The 19255-nt window shown below is 51.4% G+C and overlaps 1 protein-coding gene across 4 annotated transcripts in view; it reads left to right on the top strand.

Moving 5' to 3' along the window:
- CORO2B (coronin 2B) overlaps positions 1–19255 on the top strand; it is a 185687-nt gene that overhangs the window by 92120 nt on the left and 74312 nt on the right. Inside the window, exon 1 of one of the 4 annotated variants that reach the window (XM_066388303.1) lies at positions 16354–16707. The exons of the other annotated variants lie outside the window; for them this stretch is intronic. Within the exon in view, the coding sequence (XP_066244400.1) occupies positions 16660–16707 (48 nt within the window). The 5' untranslated portion in view covers positions 16354–16659. Of the gene's footprint in view, positions 1–16353; positions 16708–19255 lie in introns of those variants that run through there. 4 annotated transcript variants of the gene reach the window in all.

Below are 19255 nucleotides of genomic sequence, written 5' to 3'. Positions count from 1 at the left end.
CTGGCGAGTGACCTCGCAGGGTCCTGGTGAGGCAGAACCTTGTTGTAGGTGGAAAGGAGTGGCAGTCTCTCTTATTGTCCTGTCACTTTCAGCAGGACAATCCTGTTGTCTACCTTCCAGGCTGGCTCTGAGGTCTCACCAACCATACAGTTGCTGTGTAATGATGAGGTCACCAAAAAGTGAGGACCAAAGGAGGTGCGACCTGTGTCTCGTTCATTTACTATTCACCCAGCAAGCATTCATTAAGCCTCTGCTGTCCATGCACATGTTATAAACCTGGTCCCTGCTCTCCAGAAGCCTATAGTCTCAGAAGTGGCTGGGCCATTTCCTTGCTCTGTGACCCCCAGCAAGCGACATCACTTCTCTGAGCCTCAGAGACTCAGAACTATAGTCTCAGAAGCACAAAGACACTCAGCCTCTGTGCTGTGAATCTGAAACTAAGTAGATATAATATGGTCAGGCCTGGGCTTGAAATATAAAGTGCTCTGAGAGCAGAGGGGAGGAAGGAGTTGATTCTACTGGAATATCTAGAAAGGCTTCCTGGAGGAAGTGGCATTTTATTGTGCCTCAGGGATTGTATTAGGCAATTCAGTTGTCATTTGCTTAGCTGAATCTTGCAGGGGCGCCCTGGTCTTCTTTCATTTGCTTCTCCATCCCAGACTCCTGGGGATGAATTTCTTTCTGCCCCAGATCCCCCTCCTACCCCCATGTCCCAGCTCCCTCCTATTGTAGCTAACATGATTTGCTGTGTTATGATCAACCACCAGTTCAATTAGTTTTCTGTGCCAAAGAGGTTTATTCACCCTCTCTTCTGTACCCCAAATCTTCTCTCCCTGCCCCACAACTGTGAACCCATCAGGAAACCTTTTATAAAGAGTGCGAAGACTCCTACCACCAAAACAGCCACAGCAGCACTAGTGGAAGGAAGAGAGGGATAAAAGGGAAGAAAGGCAGCTTGATTTTCTTGGGCACTTTGCACAATGAGTGATAATGATGATAAAGGTTCAACAATAATGATACAGTAACATAATGACCATATAGTGAGTGTCTTCTGTGTGCCAAGCATGCTTTGTGTCATTTAGTTCCCCTAAAAGCCCCATAGCCTGCTTGGTTAGTGCACATTCAGTGGTGCTGGAAAGCCTGGGGTTGAATCCCTCCTTTGCCTCTCCCCTAGGTGACTTTGGACAAGTTACTTAACCTCTGTGCCTCAGTTTCCTCTCCTGTAATTAGGGGAGGATAATGGCACCTACCTCATCGGGTAGCTCTGAGGACTAAGGCCTCTAACCCGGGTGGAATAAGAAGGAGAAGGAGAGACCCACATGTCTCCAAGGACAGCTGTGTGTCCCTCCAGACAGGGCAGGGAGGAATGTGCTGGGACTGGGCAGCAGAGGTCATAGCAATGACTTTAACAAACATTGATGGGGAAGAGCCTAAGGGGTGGGGCCTACAAGGAGGTACCAAGGGAGCCATGGATTGTGCTGGGGAGTACTGTGGATTGTGCTGGGGAGTACTGAGTAGGTCGTGGTGTTTTGTAAAGTTGTTGCCCCCTAGCTGGGCTGCTCCACATTGGAAATTCTGTAGTCTATGTGTGAGAATAGAATTTAGGTCAGAAACACTGGAAGGTAATCAGAAAGGCACCATGCATGGCTGCCATGAACAGTGTGAGTGTCTGCCCCAGGGCTGTGGGCTCTGGTCCAGAGCTGTATCTGTCAAGAGGAAGGGGTACCTTTTGCTATTTCCATAAAAGTACCCTACAAACTGGGTGGTCCTGACTCCAGGGGAGAGGTGAGTAGAGAGACTTTATCTGTAGAAGTGAGTCTACAGAGGCCAGATGATGCCAGTGGGTTGGCTTTGATTTGCATAATAAACAGGAGGGCCTGAAGCAAGAACAAAGCCTGGGACCAGGACTGGGAGGGAATGATGTGTATGGAAAGGCTGAGCACTGAGCATCTATAAGGGCTTTGTAATGTGCTCATCATGATGTGGACCCAGAACCAGCAGAAGGGTAGGTGTGTGTGCGCATGCGCACGCGTGCCATGAGGGAAAGGACAAAAAGTACTTCAAAAGGCAAGAATCCCAAAAGGACAGAGGCACCACCACCCTTGGGAGCAGCCCAATGGCCATGTTTTGTTGTGCACATTGCTGTTACGTTGGAAGGGAAAGGGAAGGGTGCTGGTGTTTGCTCATTGCCCACCAGGCCCTGTGCCAGATGTTTTACATACATGACCTCATTTTCGTCTCCTTATGGTTTTTATCATAATGACAGCCTTTAGTGAAATGAAGAAAAAAGTGGAGGAAGGGAGAAATCTCAGTAGTGTTGCTGGACCTGGGAGGTGTTGTGTGGGTGGTTGTGTAGCAACGGTCTGATTATTGTATTTTAGTATTATAGTATTAATCTGATTATTGCTTTTTTCCCCCCAATGGCCATCATTGTTACCCCCTGAGCTATGCAACTCTTCCAGCGGCTGCACCAGAGGCAGAGGCAGCTGCATCAGCCCACCCTGAGAGATGAGAGGAAAGGGAATGGAGGGGCCTCGGGGTTTCTTTGCCCTCCTGCAGGGCAAGCCTGCTGGGCATGGGCAGGGCTGGGTGGTATCTGAGCCTCCTGATAATTTCTAGGTTCCTGGCTGTGGGGCCAGAGCCTCTGAGACATGGAGACCTCAAGAGGTAGATCACAGGTAGTATCCAGAGACTCAGACATCTGCTATCTCCTGCCCTTTCTTCTTCATCTTCTATCCTTTTGGCTACAAGTAACAATAGCAACAAAAAGATCAACCAAGAATGACTCATAGTTATGGTTTGTTGAGCAAGAGGCCTGGAGGGAAAGTTCTTAGGATTGGTTTTGTGGCTCAACAATGTCATTAAGAACCTAGACTTTTTCTGTCCTCCTGGTCTGCCTCTTCATCCTGTTGGCTTTTGATCATGGACTTGTCATCTCATGGACCCAAGATGGCTGCCATAGCCCCGGGCTTTACATTTTCAAATGCAAACAAAGGCAGGAAGCAGTGCATCAGCCTGTATATCAAGAAAGAGATTTTCTTTTGTGTTTCCTTTTATTAATATGAAAGAAAAACTTTCTCAGAAGTCCCTCAGCACAGAACTGGATCGCAGGGCCCTCCTGCAGTGGAAACGGTGGGCGAGGTGGGAATGGCCTCCATGTAGCCTGTCAGTAGCATTGGCACACCTCCCCCACCCGGGCATTCGTCCCACTGCCCCTGGGGGACACCCAGAGGACAGAGTCCTGAAACAGCTCTGAAGTTATGCTTCACTTCAAAAAAGCCAGTCAAGTCATACCCAGTAATTGATTATTGACAGGGTATACAGTGCACTCTGAGGGAGACCAGGAAGGTGGAAACTGCCCGAGGAATAGGCATTGTTACTCTCCATTTTTATGGATGAGAATGCAAGTTTCAAAAAATAACTGAACCTGTCCAAAATATGTAGGGTACATAGTGAGTGGTGGTATTTTGACCCAGGCCTGTCTAATTTTAGAGTTCCTGCTCTTTCCAGCTTTTAAAGCTGGCATGCAGGCCTTCCTTACAGCCTTCTAGAGACTTCTTTTACATATAAAGAGAACCAGTCACCTCTGGCCAGATAGTTTGGTTGGTTAGAATATCATCCTGATATGCAGAAGTTGCCAATTTGATCCCTGGTCAGGGCACATACAGAAACAGATTAATGTTTTTGTCACTCTCTCTCTCTCTCCCTTCCTCTCTCTGAAATCAATAAAATAACATTTAAAAAGAGAGAGAAAAGCAATCAGACCATCAAGTGTACGCCAAGTGCCCACTGAGAGCTGTGGCCCGGAGACATTGCAGATGCTCAGGGTGGGTGAGTCCCCAAGAACACAGTGGTCAGAGATGCACTGGGGCCAATTTATTAACCTTTGACACCAGCAAACACACCGGAGAAAGTCCTGATACACCTGTGCGAGGAGTGAGTCGCTTCTGCTTGCCAGTGTAGACCAGCTTCTGGAATGGCTCAGGGCACAGGCCGTGGGAAGGCCACATGTCCCTTCCTGTGCCTCAAGTGGGTTCTCTTGGTTGCTAGAAACAGACTTTCTCAGTTGACCATTAGTAATGGGAGACAAGAGAGTGACCATCATGCAGGTCTCTCAGGCTCCCAGGGGCAGCCACATGAGCAGGTTTCAGAGGCCGAAATGGCATTTCCGAGCTACCAGTGTGCGGGACCCCCCCTGTTTGTCTTGTCTGCTCAGGCCTGGCCTCTGGGATGGTGATGAAGCTCTCCCACTCTACCTCCTGCCCCAGCAGCACTTCACGGTAAAGGGACTTGCACACACCCTCCCTCCTACCCCTGTTGCATAACTCCATGGGGCACTATCCATGTGGTCAAGCTATGCAGTAGCCAGCCTTCATGGCCTTGTAGGCGGCCCTGACCACTGAATGCGCAAAGGAGATGCGTGTCTTTGCTTTCTCTGAAGCTAATCTGTTCTCATTCAGGAGCCCCACCTCGCAAGGTCACGGTGATAAAACAGTCAGCCTCATCCACTGGCGTCAGTCTGGTTCAGTAATTTAAATAGTCCTGTGATGTACAGGCTCGGCCTCTGGGGTAATTTGGCTTCTGCTTGAATGACGCCAAAAGGCTCATCTTTCAGAGCTGCTCCCCTTTCTCTGGCATTTTCTCAAAATGGCATCTAAGGATATAGCTAGCCGGGGCCTAAGTGCCCTCAGGTGTCAGGGGCAGAGGGACCTCTGGCTCTGTGCTGGTCCTTAGATATGTTCTAGCTGTCGTGCAGTGAGGTGTGGTTAGTCCGTCCCATCTCAGGGCATTCTTTGGGCATCTGCCACTGAAGTCTGCAGCTGAGACTTATGGTCCATTTTGTCTTGGCCCCGATAGCAGGGTTCATCCCCAGGGGGCCTTTGTCTCACTAGTCATCTTACCCCAGGCCTAGACTGTCCAGAGCCTCTGATGCAGTTGGCTTGCCCCTCACCATGGCAACCTCTTGGTGGCCCGAAGCTTCTTAGATCATCCATGTCCTCCCTCTGGTGAGCAGGAGTGGCTGGGTTCTCTCTACTAGGCAAGAGGTGAAGAAGGCTTGAGGTCACACGCCTGGCCCTCTCTGTCTGGCCAGTTGCTGTGGCCATCTTAATTTTGCGAGGCCACCTCTTATTTGACCCTGGGCCATCCTGAATAGTGGTCTGTTTCCTTCTAGAATCCCAACCAAGAAGTTAGAGAGAAACCCTGCCACCCTCTACCATTTACCCCACCCTCCACCTACCGAGCACATGTCTGCCTAAGATTTGAGCCCAAAGTATGGGACACCAGGATACGTACCTGAACATGCCCTTCCCTCTCCGTTTCCCTCCTCGTCCTCCGTCTTTCCATCCTTGAGGAGTGGGCTCTCCCCATTCCCTGGGTGCTGGGTCAGGACCTCTCTGCCACTATCAGCCAGATGAGACTCCATGTTTGCTGACAGAGGCACTTGGGAGCTGAGGAAAGCCTTTAAAGTCTTGCTGTTAAGACGGTTGTGGAGCTGCAAAATCCTGTTTTGGATTCCTGCTTTTACAGTCCTAAACCCTCTCTGGGCATATGGACGCTGTTTAGAGAAAGAGAGGAAGGGTCACAAGTAGTAAATTCAAGAGCTAAGTCTGCTAACATGTCTGAAAAGTAAGAACAATCCCCTTCACACTTCGCTCGGTCCTCTCCAGGCCTTTCTCTCAGCTGTGGCTTCTGCTGCCAGCCGAGGGCTCGACACTGCTCCCATTTACATGCTCCGAGGGAGGATCTGTGTGGCTGAGCCAGTCACCACCGAGTGTGGTCCCTCCTACTGGAGCAGAGCTGGAGGTCATGGGGGACACAGCACGGCCACCTAGATAGGGCTGCGTCCCTGGTGAGTTTGGGGAACAGAGGCTATCCTAGGGCAACTGTCCACCAAAGATGCAGGCAGGTTCCCCTGTCCTTGCTTGTCCTAAATTAACTAATAGAGTCTTTAGAACATCATGAGACAATCATCAGTCAGAAGGTTTTCCACATAAAAGCCATGTTATTTTCTCAGTGACATGCGCTTTAATCAAAAAGTTTCTGCCGTGGTTTTTAAACCCTCTGCTGATGAGGCCCCTTGAATGGTTAGCAAATCCAGGAGGAAAAGGTGACTCTTGCATGTGCGTGCGGGCGCGTACACGCACACACACACACACACACACACACACACAGACCATGTATACCCCACACACCACACACATACATCCCTTGGGGACGGTGCTAGGTGGGTGACACAGTTTGTTTCCAGATAAGTTCTGTGCAGGTGGCTGGTGTCTGCTTCTCGGTGGGCAAGTTGATACCCTGCTCTGTTTTATACTCAAGATGATTAACAGTAATATAAATTTTTTCTTTTTTTTTTTTTTCTTTCTCATGTGGAGCACGGAGGGATAGGAGGCTTCCTCTGTGTCTGAACAGACATGCTACAACACAGCACGCAAACCTCCCTTCTCTTCTGGGCCTTCCACTCATTGCAATGGAGATAAATTATCTCTTGGGAAGGCAGAGGCCCAGGCCGAGTTACAGTGTCCCTCTAGGGACGGTTTATCAACCCAACTTTTTTCTGTATTGCCAGGTGACAGGGAGCCAAAGTCCTGGGCTGTGAGATGGTGGTGAGTCTCCCGGTGACATGGACCAATTAGGGGGGCTCCTCAGCAGGACCCGGCCGGGATTGCTCGCTCCTGGCCAGCACATCAGCGTGTTGTTTCAGGGGGTTTCACTGACAGGGGACAGCATCAGGCTGTGCTAGCCCATGGCCATGGCCATGACCATGACCGTGACCGTGTGAGCTCTGGCATGGGGAGGGTCCACTGCAATGAGGGTGCACCCACCATGTGTCGGAGGCTGGGTCAGGCACTCTGAACTTGGGATCCGAAATGACCCTGAGAGCCAGGCAGGCATTTCCCAGGTGAGGGCCTTGGGGCTGGTGGCTCCTCCGCTCAGCCTTTTGCCTCAACTATCAAACAACCTTTTTTATTTCCTTTTTTTTAAAAATTGCTTAGCCTTACGTTACCGAGAGAGACTGCAATGGAAAGAGAGCCGGGCTGAGAACCAGAAGTCCGGGGTTGAATTCTACCAGCCCTGGCTGAGTGCTTACTGCACGCCAGGCCTTGTACCTGGCAGTCTAGGAAAGCAGAGCGAAGCCCGAGGGCTGTGCGGCCCAGCGCGCCCACCGTCAGACGTGCTGCCAGGCAGGGAGACTGTCAGGGGCACAGGAGATCACCTATAGGCCTTTCTAACTGTTAATTAATCAAATTGATTTATATAATGTTTGTATAGTAATTCATAAAACACTTTCAATTACTTTCACACACCTTATTATTTCATTGGAACCTCAACTATCCTAGGGAAAAGCTATGAATTATATATCCATTTTACAGATGGAGACACTGAGACTCAGAGAGGTAAAGGGACTTAGGACAGGTCACAGAGATAAGGCTTCAGATGGCACAGTGCTCCTTGCAGAACAGATTAGGGGTCAAGTGGCTTCAGCATCACGGGGCACCTTATTAGAAATGCACATTCTCAGGCCCACCCCACAGTGACCTGTGTTATCAGGCTCCCTGGTGACTGATGCGTGCACAGATTTGAGAAGCATTGGAGAGCAGTGGTTTTCAGCTACCATCACTGCGACCACTGGGGGTTCTTGTTACCTGTGGGTTCTGCTTCCGTCCCAGGTGGGGCCCAGGATCCGCATTTCTGACTCGCTCCCAGATAATGCCACAGATAATGCCAGTGTTGTTGGTCCACAGACAGTGCACTGGGGAGCTTGGTGGAAATGCAGATTCCTTGGCCCAGCCCCAGAGGTGAACCCTTCATTACCAAAGTGGGCCTCGGAACCTGAATTTCCCCAAACACCTCAAGAGATTGTGAGACAGGAGTCCTTCCCCAGGGTTCAAGCTTTCTGACATCCACCTCAGCCTCATTTTCAAAGGTTTTCCTCTCCTCCTCCTCCTCTCCACTGGCCTGCACCATCCATCTGATCTTCTGCCAAAATGTGGGTTAAGGGGTGTGAGTGGGAGGCCATTCGTGAGCCAGCGGGGCCCTTAGTTCCTCAAAATAGGTCAGGAGTCTGGCAAGAGCAGGCTCATGGCTGCAAATAGAAACCATCTGTTGGGCCTGTACTTTGAGCTCCATCACCCCTCCCTGGATGGGCAGAGGAATATAGAACTCAGAACCCCGGTGGTGGGTGGGTACCTCCCTGGGTGGGGCCTGCCCGACCCAGACACTCCCGCTGGAGAGGGGGCAGCGCCACGTCCTACCCTTCCACTTCCCACCCCCACTTCTACTTCCAACAGAAAGCTTACAGTATGTATTGGTCATTGGGTGACCTTACTGTGTGACCTTGGATAAGTCACTTCCCCCTTCTTGGCTGCGGTCTGTGAAATGAGAGACTAGAGTTTAGTGGACCCAAGGGTCCTTTCCTGCCCTGGCAAGCAGTGCTTTCATGAAAGTCTTTTTTGTGTCAGGAACACATGTAGGAAAAGTTGGGCCCATGGGAAGCAGACGTTTCCTCTCCCGGCTTTCTGCCCAGGTTGGATCTGACTGGTTGGGAACTCATTCTGCAGATCCCATGAGGAGGTGGACAAGGGTTTTGATCTGGGAGCATCAAGGGGGCTTTTGGAGGCTTTGAGGGGAAGTGACAATCACCCTGTCTTATTCCTTCACTCATTTACATATTTAATAAATATTTATGAATACTGTATTAGGCCTAACGGGAAGCCCTGGAAAAACGAGGAGGAATGAGACAAAGGCTCTGCCCTCAAGCACAGCCAGTGTGGTCTGGCAGTAAGCATGTGGAGCAGAGATCCTGATGTCAGGTCTGAGTTCAGATCCCAGTTCCTCCACTAAAGTGACTTTGGACAAGCACAGTTGCATCAGTAAATGGGGATAATAATTGTGTCTATTCCTTGTAATTATAAGGATGGCAGGATATAATGAATGTAAAATGTTTGGCTCATAGCGAGCACTTAATAAATGTTGGCTCTTGTTGTTAGTAATGAGCCAGAAAAGGGGTCAGATGAACCGATGGGACAGGACAGAATCTTGGGGCTTCAGGAAAGGCTTGCCAGCTCAGGGGCCATCTCAGGGGAGGTGGGAAGCTGTCCTGAAGAGCTTGAAGCAGATGAGCCACTCACGCACGTGTCCACTCCTACCCAGCAGAACAGGAAGGCTGCAGGGATTCAGGACAGAAACCTGCTCCAGGAACAGATTCGCATCTGGCTAGACTTGCGTTGGGTGATGTGTAGCATCCATGGGTACCGGATCTATACCCTCCCATCCCCAGACTGTTGGGAAGGCGCCATCCCAACATGTCCACTCCCACTTGACTTTGATCTGCTCCCTGGTAGAAGGAAGGAGGCAGGACAGAGCTGGGCAGAGGGGAGGAGTCCCCATTTCATGGTTGAGGAGACTGAGCGGCTTGCCCAAGAGGCTCTGTGTGTTGGCAGGAGAGCTGGCTTGGAACCCAGGGTTCAGCATTCAACATGTGCTCAGGGTGGAAAGTCCCTGGGGTGACTACTGATTGTGACCTTCTGCGGTCCCTGTGCTTCCCAGCCAGGAACTCCTAGGTGTGGGGTTTCAGTATGATTCTTTACTTCTAGGGCTCATTGATATTCCCCCATTGCTATCCAACAGATTTTTTTTTTTTTTTTTTTGCAGTGATGGAAATGATCTGTAATCTGTGCTATTTAGTATGGTAGCCACCAGCCACATGTGGCTAGGGAGCACTCAAAATGTGTTTAGTCTAATTAAAGAATTTAATTTTTTTTCTAAGAAAGTATTGTATTAAAATATCATTTACATAAAGTGAAACACACAGATCTTTAACTATACAATCAATTTTGACAAACGCATACACCTGTTTAGCCTATACTTCTTTCAAGATATAGAAGATAGATGAACTGAATTTTTCAATTTGATTTATTTTTAATTAATTTGAATGTCAATAGTCACTGTGACTAGCAGCTACTATATGGGATGGTGCGGCGTTGTCCTACTTGTCGGCGCCCAAGCTAGAGCGCATGTTCTCAAACACTGGTGTCCCCAGGGGCGTGTCTTCATGACGCACACCTTGGACAATTCCACTGCACAGCCAGAGAGAGCGCCAGACAGGACCTGGGAGGTGTGACTCGGAGGGGAGTGGTAAAGGCACACCGTTTACATAGCCTGCCATTGTCAGTCTGTCTGCCTGCCTTGGTGACCTCTCCCTCTTTTCTGTCATCTTCTTTCCATTGCGGTTTAACTAGCCCAGTTTCATACTCAGTGATGCCACATTGGCACCTTGAAGTCAGCCGTGGCAGGAGTATTTTCACCCTGGAAATTGGCAGACATGGCAAACCAGGGCTCTCCGTGCCTCCCTCGGTGAGCTGGTTAACTGTTTGCTGGCACACCACTGACCTAGACCCACTGGCAGGTACAATCTTCAAGTGTTTACCAGGTGCCAAGAACTGGGTTAGTCATTGCTGACAGAGCAGTGAACAGAAGAGACAAATCCCGCCTTCCTGGCGCTGGCAGTCTAGTAGAGGAGAAGGTACAAACCAGATAAGTAAAACGTATGGTGTGGTTGATGACATATGCCTGGGAATGACATGCTCTTGGGAAGGGTCTCACTGAGAGCTCACTTTTGAGGAAAGACCTGAAGGAAGTGAGAAGGGGCAACAGCATCCTCCCAAGGTCTCGTCACAGATAGAGGGAACTGAGTCCCACAGTGGTTTGGTGACTCATCCTGGTGGACCTGGGTGAGGTGGAGCCAGGATTCAAATGTAGGTCACTTGGCTACAGGGCCCTCCCTCCTAAGCACCGCTGTGTTCTGAGCTGTGAGCTCTGGCCTGTGGAATGGGGCAGGGAGCCAGCCCTCTGTCCTGCACCCCTGCTGCTCCTGGCTGTACTGGAGGGGGTCAAAGAATTCAGAGGTAAACCCTCAGGAATTCCTGGGTCCCTGGAGGCCTGGACCCGGTGGACTCGGCAATCAGAGAGCACCTACGAGAGAAGACGTGTGGTCCAGCTTCTCTGTGCTGGGAATTTCTTGAGTGGCTGCATCTCAGAAGTCCGGAAAACCAGTGAGAACTCCGTGTCCTGGGAAGACTGTGAAATGGCAGAGATAGATGGTGGGCCTTTAGCCCAGACACCTCCTGTGGAAGGAGAAGGAGGGACCTGCCTGAGGGTCCCCAGTGAGTTAGTGGCTTAGCTGGCCAGGACACAGATTTCTGGCATTTTGCTTATACCAGAGGTTCTCAAATTGGATTTCACAGTGCAGTCCCAGGACCATGCTCAAAGGTACTCCCAGCTTTCTTCTAGACTCAAATGCAGACAGCTCTCACAATGCCTGTTTTACATTTTGAAGTTCTGAGTAACACTTCATTTGGAGAAAGAGTTCTCCAGCTAATAGCAAAAGATCCTAGCCCTTCGTTTTACAGAAGAGGAAACTGAAAGGTAGAGTCCATCAGTAATTACTACCCACCCTGGCAAGCTTTTCAGGACTCTGGGTGGATTCACTTCTGCTCCCTCGTGTGGGAACATGCACTGTGTCCCTCCTGTGTGGCCAGCCCTGGGCTTGGGAAAGCAGGGCTGGCTCAGAGACGGTGGAGGGCCAGGTGATCAGCTGTTGCTCGTGGACCCAGCATGTTATGAGCAAATGCAACAGAGGTGCTGATAATAGTGTCCGATGTTCATTAGAGTGGCATGCCACCTGCAGAGCCCCTGTGTTCTCTTGTCCTCATCCTCATAAGTCCTCATCCTCATAAGGATTCCAGGATGTGAGTCTGGTTGATACCCACATTTCATGGAAGAAGACACTGAGCCTAGAGAGGAAATGTGACTTGTCCCAGGCCACAGAGCTAGGGGCCCACATAAAACTGAAAATGCCAGCCTTCCTCTGGCAGCACGTGCACAGGAAGTGGCTCTCCCAGAGGCGTCCTGGGCTCCTCCAGTTGGCGGCACATGCGCAGGAAGTGGCTCTCTCAGAGGCGTCCTGGGCTCCTCCAGTTGGCAGCACGCACGTGCACAGGAAGTGGCTCTCCCAGAGGCGTCCTGGGCTCCTCCAGTTGGCGGCACGTGCGCAGGAAGTGGCTCTCTCAGAGGCGTCCTGGGCTCCTCCAGTTGGCGGCACGTGCACAGGAAGTGGTTCTCCCAGAGGCGTCCCGGGCTCCTCCAGTTGGCGGCACGTGCGCAGGAAGTGGCTCTCCCAGAGGCGTCCCGGGCTCCTCCAGTTGGCGGCACGTGCACAGGAAGTGGCTCTCCCAGAGGCGTCCCGGGCTCCTCCAGTTGGCGGCACGTGCGCAGGAAGTGGCTCCCTCCAGTTGGCAGCACGTGCGCAGGAAGTGGCTCTCCCGGAGGCGTCCTGGGCTCCTCCAGTTGGCGGCACGTGCCCAGGAAGTGGCTCTCCCGGAGGCGTCCCGGGCTCCTCCAGTTGGCGGCACGTGCCCAGGAAGTGGCTCTCCCGGAGGCGTCCTGGGCTCCTCCAGTTGGCGGCACGTGCACAGGAAATGGCTCTCTCAGAGGCGTCCCGGGCTCCTCCAGTTGGCGGCACGTGCCCAGGAAGTGGCTCTCCCGGAGGCGTCCCGGGCTCCTCCGGTTGGCGGCACGTGCACAGGAAGTGGCTCTCCCGGAGGCGTCCCGGGCTCCTCCGGTTGGCGGCACGTGCGCAGGAAGTGGCTCTCCCGGAGGCATCCCGGGCTCCTCCGGTTGGCGGCACGTGCACAGGAAGTGGCTCTCTCAGAGGCGTCCCGGGCTCCTCCAGTTGGCGGCACGTGCACAGGAAGTGGCTCTCTCAGAGGCGTCCCGGGCTCCTCCAGTTGGCGGCACGTGCACAGGAAGTGGCTCTCTCAGAGGCGTCCCGGGCTCCTCCAGTTGGCGGCACGTGCCCAGGAAGTGGCTCTCCCAGAGGCGTCCCGGGCTCCTCCAGTTGGCAGCACGGGCACTCAGAGGCATCCTGGGCTCCTCCAGTTGGCGGCACGTGCGCAGGAAGTGGCTCTCCCGGAGGCGTCCCGGGCTCCTCCAGTTGGCGGCACGTGCACAGGAAATGGCTCTCTCAGAGGCATCCCGGGCTCCTCCAGTTGACAGCTCTCCGGGGATACAGCCATGAGCTCCCCTCTTACCTGAGCCAGAGAAAAGAGAAAAACTTCCCTTGTACATTTCCATGTTCTAGTTAAATGACTGGATTTCAGTCCTCATCATCTAGAAAATGCACCCGCTGGCCACAATAACTCCTTTTTGGCATCGGAGGACAGGATACAATTTGCTTCCATGTGGAGTGTACATAGTGATTATCTCACAGGAGAAAAAAGCCAGCCTCTATTTCTTAAGAGGCTATAAGGGCCATTCAGCTGTGAAATGAATACTTCTTCCTTCCAGGCCCTCCCCCTCTCAGAGGGAGACTAGGATGGCCCTGGGCCCAGGGGAGGCCTTCATGGAGTGGACCCAGCTGCTGAACACATCTGGAGGCCAGAGCCTCTCCCTCCTCCTGACCCTTGGCCCAGCCCAGCCCCATCTTCCTCCTGGCAGAGCCTGGCCTCCCCAAGTAAACACTCCATTGAGGTCATCGCCTCTTTGTTATAGGAGAGAGGGAGAAGGTGGAACGAATGTGTGGCAAGCATCTACCCTGTGCCGGCCTGTCCCTTGTCAGCCACTTTACATTTACTCACTTCATTGTATCCTGTGAGCCGGGAGACATTATCCCCATTTTACAGATAAACTGGTGCTCAGAGAGGTTGAATAACTAGACTAAAGTCACACAGCTAACAAATGGCAGAGTCAAGATAAAAACCTTTGGAGTCTTTCTCACTCTCGAAACCCCACCTGCTGTATGGTTCTTTCACATTTTTGTCTATTGCTCTGTATTGTGCGGAACAATGTGTGTGTTGGGGTATGAGTTTGGTGGAGAGGCTGAAGGAGGAGAGCAGTAGACTGAGAGGATTCTTGGCTGAAGTCTTGTCTCTGTAACTTTCATAGCCTGTGACTTTGGGCTAGTCTCTTAACGCCTTGAGCTTCAGCTTAGTAACACGCATGCCAGATGTTTTTTCAATGGGATTGTAGTATCCTCCCAGCTCTGCCCACTGGTCAGCTGGGAGTGGTGGAGAGTGAGGTGGTATTCGCAGAGAGTTGTGGCGGTGGCTGTAGGTGGTGTAGGCGGCAATTCTGCAAGCTCTGTCCCCTCACTGATACTGTGCTGTCAGCAGCAAGGGACACACTAAGCCCCAGCCTGAGAGCTGTACTGAGTTCAGAGGCCTTGGCATCCTGATGCAAGTTGTTCAGAGGAGACGGGGCTGTGTGACCAGAAGGACGAACACTACAGAGAAAGAGCTTGGACCAAGAAGTGGTAAGGGGGCGGGGGGGGGGGGGTAAGGACCAGGCCCTTGTCGTGTGGGCAGGGGTGGAGCATCATTCTGAAAATGAAACTCAAAACCTCAGCAAGCTGAAGTCACAACCCTGGGGTGAGGCTCTGAGGGAGCCAGTGCTTGCCACATCTAAAGAACTGGGCACTTGTCCTGACCTTGGCTCTTGCCCTCCTGCCATACGGAGAGATTATTCAACCAGAGTCACTAGGAGGCTCCTGCCAGACAGGAGTCCTGGACCAGGCCTGGGGTGGGGTGGGGCTGTACAGGGGCCAGGAGGAGACAGAATATCAGATAACTTACAATCTAGTAGCTGGCGAGAGAAAACATTCATATCTACAGCTTAAAAGAAGTGACCAAGCATTAATCAGCTCTGTGGGATGCCCTAGTTGGAGATAGCAATTGCCATGACAGCTGTTGTCATTCAAGGTCACAGCAACCCAGCTGGGGAGGCATTATGATCCCTGTTTTACAGAAGAGAATGGCCCCCGGCCAAGGTGGCAGAATCAGGGTTCCTGCTGGGCACTCCGACCTCTGTGCTCCTCTCTGTGTCAACATAGTGTTTTTCATAAAGTAGAGGAGCGCTGCAATCTCTGGGCTGGAAGGCCATCCAGTTCCACCCATTGTTCCACATTACCCTTGACTAGAGGTCATCCACCTGAATCTTGACCCCCTCCAGCGACGGGAAGCTCATTATCTATCAAGGCAGCTTCCTTTTCCATCTCAGGCAGCTCTGACCATTAAGAAAATCCTTCCTTTTGGGAAGCTCAAATGTGTCTCAGTTTTTCCCTGGAAGGTTCTGAGTGTGTTCTGCCCTCACTAGAACTAGCTGGGGGTCCACCAGGCTTTGGGCTGAGTTTGAGGAAAGGGGCAAAAGACAAAGGGCTGCCCCCACCGATTTCCATCTGAGGTCTGAGGCTCCTCTGGCCCCAGCCTCAGCGCGGCCTCCACCCTCCATCAGAGCAGGGAGGAGTCTTTGCTATTCCCTGTCTACACACCCATGCGTCTGACCTCAGAATGAAGTCAGCCCTGTAGTAACCACGGGTGGAAAGGTCAGACCTCCCTGTAGATGCCCCACTCTGGCCACATTGTGTGCCGGCGACCGATCTGGCTTCCCAGGTCTTCCAGCCTCTGTCTGTCATCCTCCAAAACAACCGTTGGCACTGTCCAGCCAACTCCCTCACTGCCACTGGCCCTGCCAGGTGTGTGCCTACACGTTTCCTCTGCCCTCACCTCCCCAGCCTCACCCCCAGCACAGCCAATTAATAACAGGAGGTGTCTTCAACCTGCATTAAATCAGGGCTTTACATCCAACTCCTAAAGTTTCTAGGAAATACTGGAATGATTTTGAAGATGTCACATAGCAATGAGACAAATCACTAGAACATTTTATAAGATAACTGACGTGGTGTCTTGAAAAAGTCAATGTCACTTAAAAAACCACTTTTCAAAACCATGATGGGCCTGACCAGGTATTGGCATTGGCACAGTGGATAGAGCACCGGCATGGGATGCTGAGGACCCAGGTTCAAAATGCTGAGGTTGCCAGCTTGAGCGTGGGCTCACCAGCTTGAGTGTGGGGTCATAGACTTTACCCCATGGTCGTTGACTTCAACCCAAAGGTCACTGGCTTGAGCAAGGCGTCCTGGCTCAGCTGGAGCCTCCTGGTCAAGGCACATATGAGAAAGCAATTAATGAACAACTAAGGTGCCACAACGATGAGTTGATGCTTCTCATCTCTCTCACTTTCTCTCTCTCTCTCTCTAAACAAATAAATAAAAACCGTGATGGGAATGTTCTAGATTTAAATGAGCAAAAGAGAGATCACAACCAAATGAAACACGGGAGCAATGTGGATCCTCACCCTGGTTCAAAAGATAGAATAGCTATGAAAGGCATTTTGGAGAATTTTGAATATGGGTTGGGTATTAGATGGTATCAAGGAATTGTTAATTTTCTTAGACATGATGATCATGATGTACTAATTAGGAAATTGTCCTCCTTTGTAGGAAATTCCTGCTATGCAACAGTGGGGCAGGAGTCATGAAGTTTGCAACTTCCTTTCAACTTATTTCACAAAAGAAAGAAGTTACACACACACACAAACGCGAAGATGTATAGCCAAATTATAATTCCACTCAATGGTGGGTGATTCTTGGCTACTTTTGTATGTTGAAATATTTCATAATAAAATGTTGGAGAAAACAATATGGACTGCAGAGTCAGGAAGAACAGGTTCAAATCAACTCTGCACTTGCTGTCTGAACTTTGACTGAGACTGTTTCCCACCCTGTACAAGCACCTTGTACTTTCCTGATGGTGGATTATGAAACTAATCAATGTGTACACAGTGCCTGGGGCGCTCTCAGTGCAAGTGAATGGACTCCTCCTCCAGGAAGCCTACCCTGATCCCCCCACCTTCCCTGACCTCTCATTCCTGTAGCACTTAGAATCCTTACAGTCTCTTTGCCACCAAACGTTTGTTGAATTCGCATCAGTTTTATCTCTTCCACTCGCTTGTAATATATTGATATTTGAAAGCAGGGTCTATGCCTGGTGCTTCCCAGGGGCCCCCTCAGTAGAAATGGCCCACAGCAGCAGCAGTGGTAGCTTATCTCAAGTGGGACCTTGCACCTACATTATCTCATTTTGATTCTTCAAACAACCTCACTATGTTAGAAATTATGGATCTCATTTTAGAAATGGAGCACCTGAGACTCAGAGAAACAAAGTGTCTTTCCCAAGGTTGGTAGGAGTGGAACGGGAAGTGGAAACACAAGACTGCTAGTCCCTCGGGGCTCTGCCAGGCATGCCTGCTGTGGGTTCCGGTGGGGTGAAGCTGCGGGCTCAGTGAGGAAGAACCACTGATGAGCAGGGGCCCGGCCTCCCTCCATCAGCCCTTCCACGGCCCAGCACAGGGAATCTCTATGGAGATCCAGCCCCTGTCTACCAGCCAATGGGGAGAGGCCAGTGCCAGGCTTGCTGAGAACAAAGCCCTTGGCAAGACACTCTCCGTGTTCCCAAGAAGCAGGCCTGCATCACTCTAGAGCCTGCTGTGGGGGGAGCGCTACCCCAGGAGACACACTCACTGGAAGAACATGCCAGCTGAGTGCAGACCCCCAGCCTGAGGGCTCTGGTCCCCCGGGACACAACATCCAGCTCAGCAACGCTAGCTGGGCTGTGAGGGGCGACACGAAATGTTTTCAAGAAGAGTGCACGTGTGCCGGCTAGGAGCCGTGGCCACAAATGCCTCTTTGCTGTATCCACAGGAACAGGGAGGTGGCAGAGAGAGGGAAGCAAGGCGAGGGTGGGGACAACACAGAAAGAACAGGGAAAAGAGGAAGGAGACGGGGAGGAAAGGCGTGGGGGAGGATGAAGTGAAGTCAGGTGGGAAAATAGATCCAGAGATCGCGGGCAACCGCAAGCTCGCTGCCCCCCACCCCCGCCCCAGGGAAATATGCCTGTGGTGTAGAGGGTTCAGGTCAGCTTGTCTGGATGTCCCAGGAGCTCTGGGCCAATGCATTTCCCAGGAGGCCCATGTTGATCCCCCAGCCGTGGAGGATGCAGCTCGGGGACCAGAGGGCCTGGGCTCAATCTCAGCCCCTCAGACTGCAGGGCTCTGCAGTGTTTGGAATGGACAGCAGGTCTGTGGTGGGGGCACAGTGCCCAGCCAGTCTTCTCCTGCCTCATATTCTGCCCCTTTGAGCATCCAGAGGATGCCAGCCCTGTGCTATGCACAGCATAGCAACGTGGCACTGACCCTTCCACACACTTGGAGGCAGTGGGGTGTATCAGCCTCCTTTATAGTGGCTGGAGGTGGCACAGAGTGATCAAGTGGCTTGTCCAAGTTCACACAGCAAGGCAGCAGCAGACGTAGCCTGTATCTAAATCTGCATGGCTCTCGGTCTGGTTCTTTTTGCCCTTTCCCTCACTGCCACCCATGAGACCCTGAAATGAAATCGGCTCTGGGAAAGCACAGAGCTGGACCGATTACAAACAGGCCCGGTTCAGCGCATCCCAGGTGCCCGGCCATGGTCTGTGCTCAGGGTGGAGAAAGAACTCGTGCTGCTGCTCACCAGAAGGGCTAGTATGTGGCTCCCTGAGGTTTGCCTTCTGGTGGAAGCCAAACTGTACCCATCTGTCTCCCCACCAGGCGGGGATCCCTCCGAGGAGGTGCTCATGAGGCCAGATACCCCGCAGGTTTCCCCGCGGCATTCAGGACCCCCCTGGGCTGCCCAGGAAAAGCACAGAATAGCTTCCAGCTCCGCTCAGAGACTGTGATGTCACTTCCTGCCATCACAGAGCTGAGACGACGCCCTCGGGACAAGAGAGCCTGTGACAGCTCTAGACTAGGAGCTTAGGGAGAGGTGCTGGCTGTCATGGTGGGCTGTGGAGTCTGGGTGAGTTGGACAAGCTAAGGTGGGGCTGGGCAGAGAGGAGGGGTAAAGACATTCCAGGCCAGAACTGCACCAGCAAGTAACGGGAAGTTGGAGTGAGCAAGCTCCCCATTTCCTTTCTTTTCCTTGGGAACTCTGGAATCTAGCATGTTCTACTTGGAAGAGACAGAGCGATTTCCAGCACTTCCATATCAGATTGAATTTTTCCTAAAATTCAATTTTATCCACGTACCGCTGTACTATAATTTTCATATTAGTTTTTCTTTGAATTGATTCATTATTTTTTAACTTAGCCTTATTAGCAATAAAATCTGTGAAATTGTAGATTTGGCATGCAAGTTATATTTTTTAATGCAAATTAAAATAAACACATAATGACTACAATTAAAAACTTCATCTCTGTACCATGTAAAGCAGCAGTTCTCAACCTGTGGGTCGCGACCCTGGTGGGGGTCGAATGACCAAAACACAGAGTCACCTAAAGCCATCAGAAAATACATATTTATTATACAATACATTTTTAAA

Source organism: Saccopteryx leptura, chromosome 6 (assembly GCF_036850995.1).
Source record: "Saccopteryx leptura isolate mSacLep1 chromosome 6, mSacLep1_pri_phased_curated, whole genome shotgun sequence".
NCBI classification, from domain to species: domain Eukaryota; kingdom Metazoa; phylum Chordata; class Mammalia; order Chiroptera; family Emballonuridae; genus Saccopteryx; species Saccopteryx leptura.
This window is presented reverse-complemented; position numbering and strand designations above follow the sequence as displayed.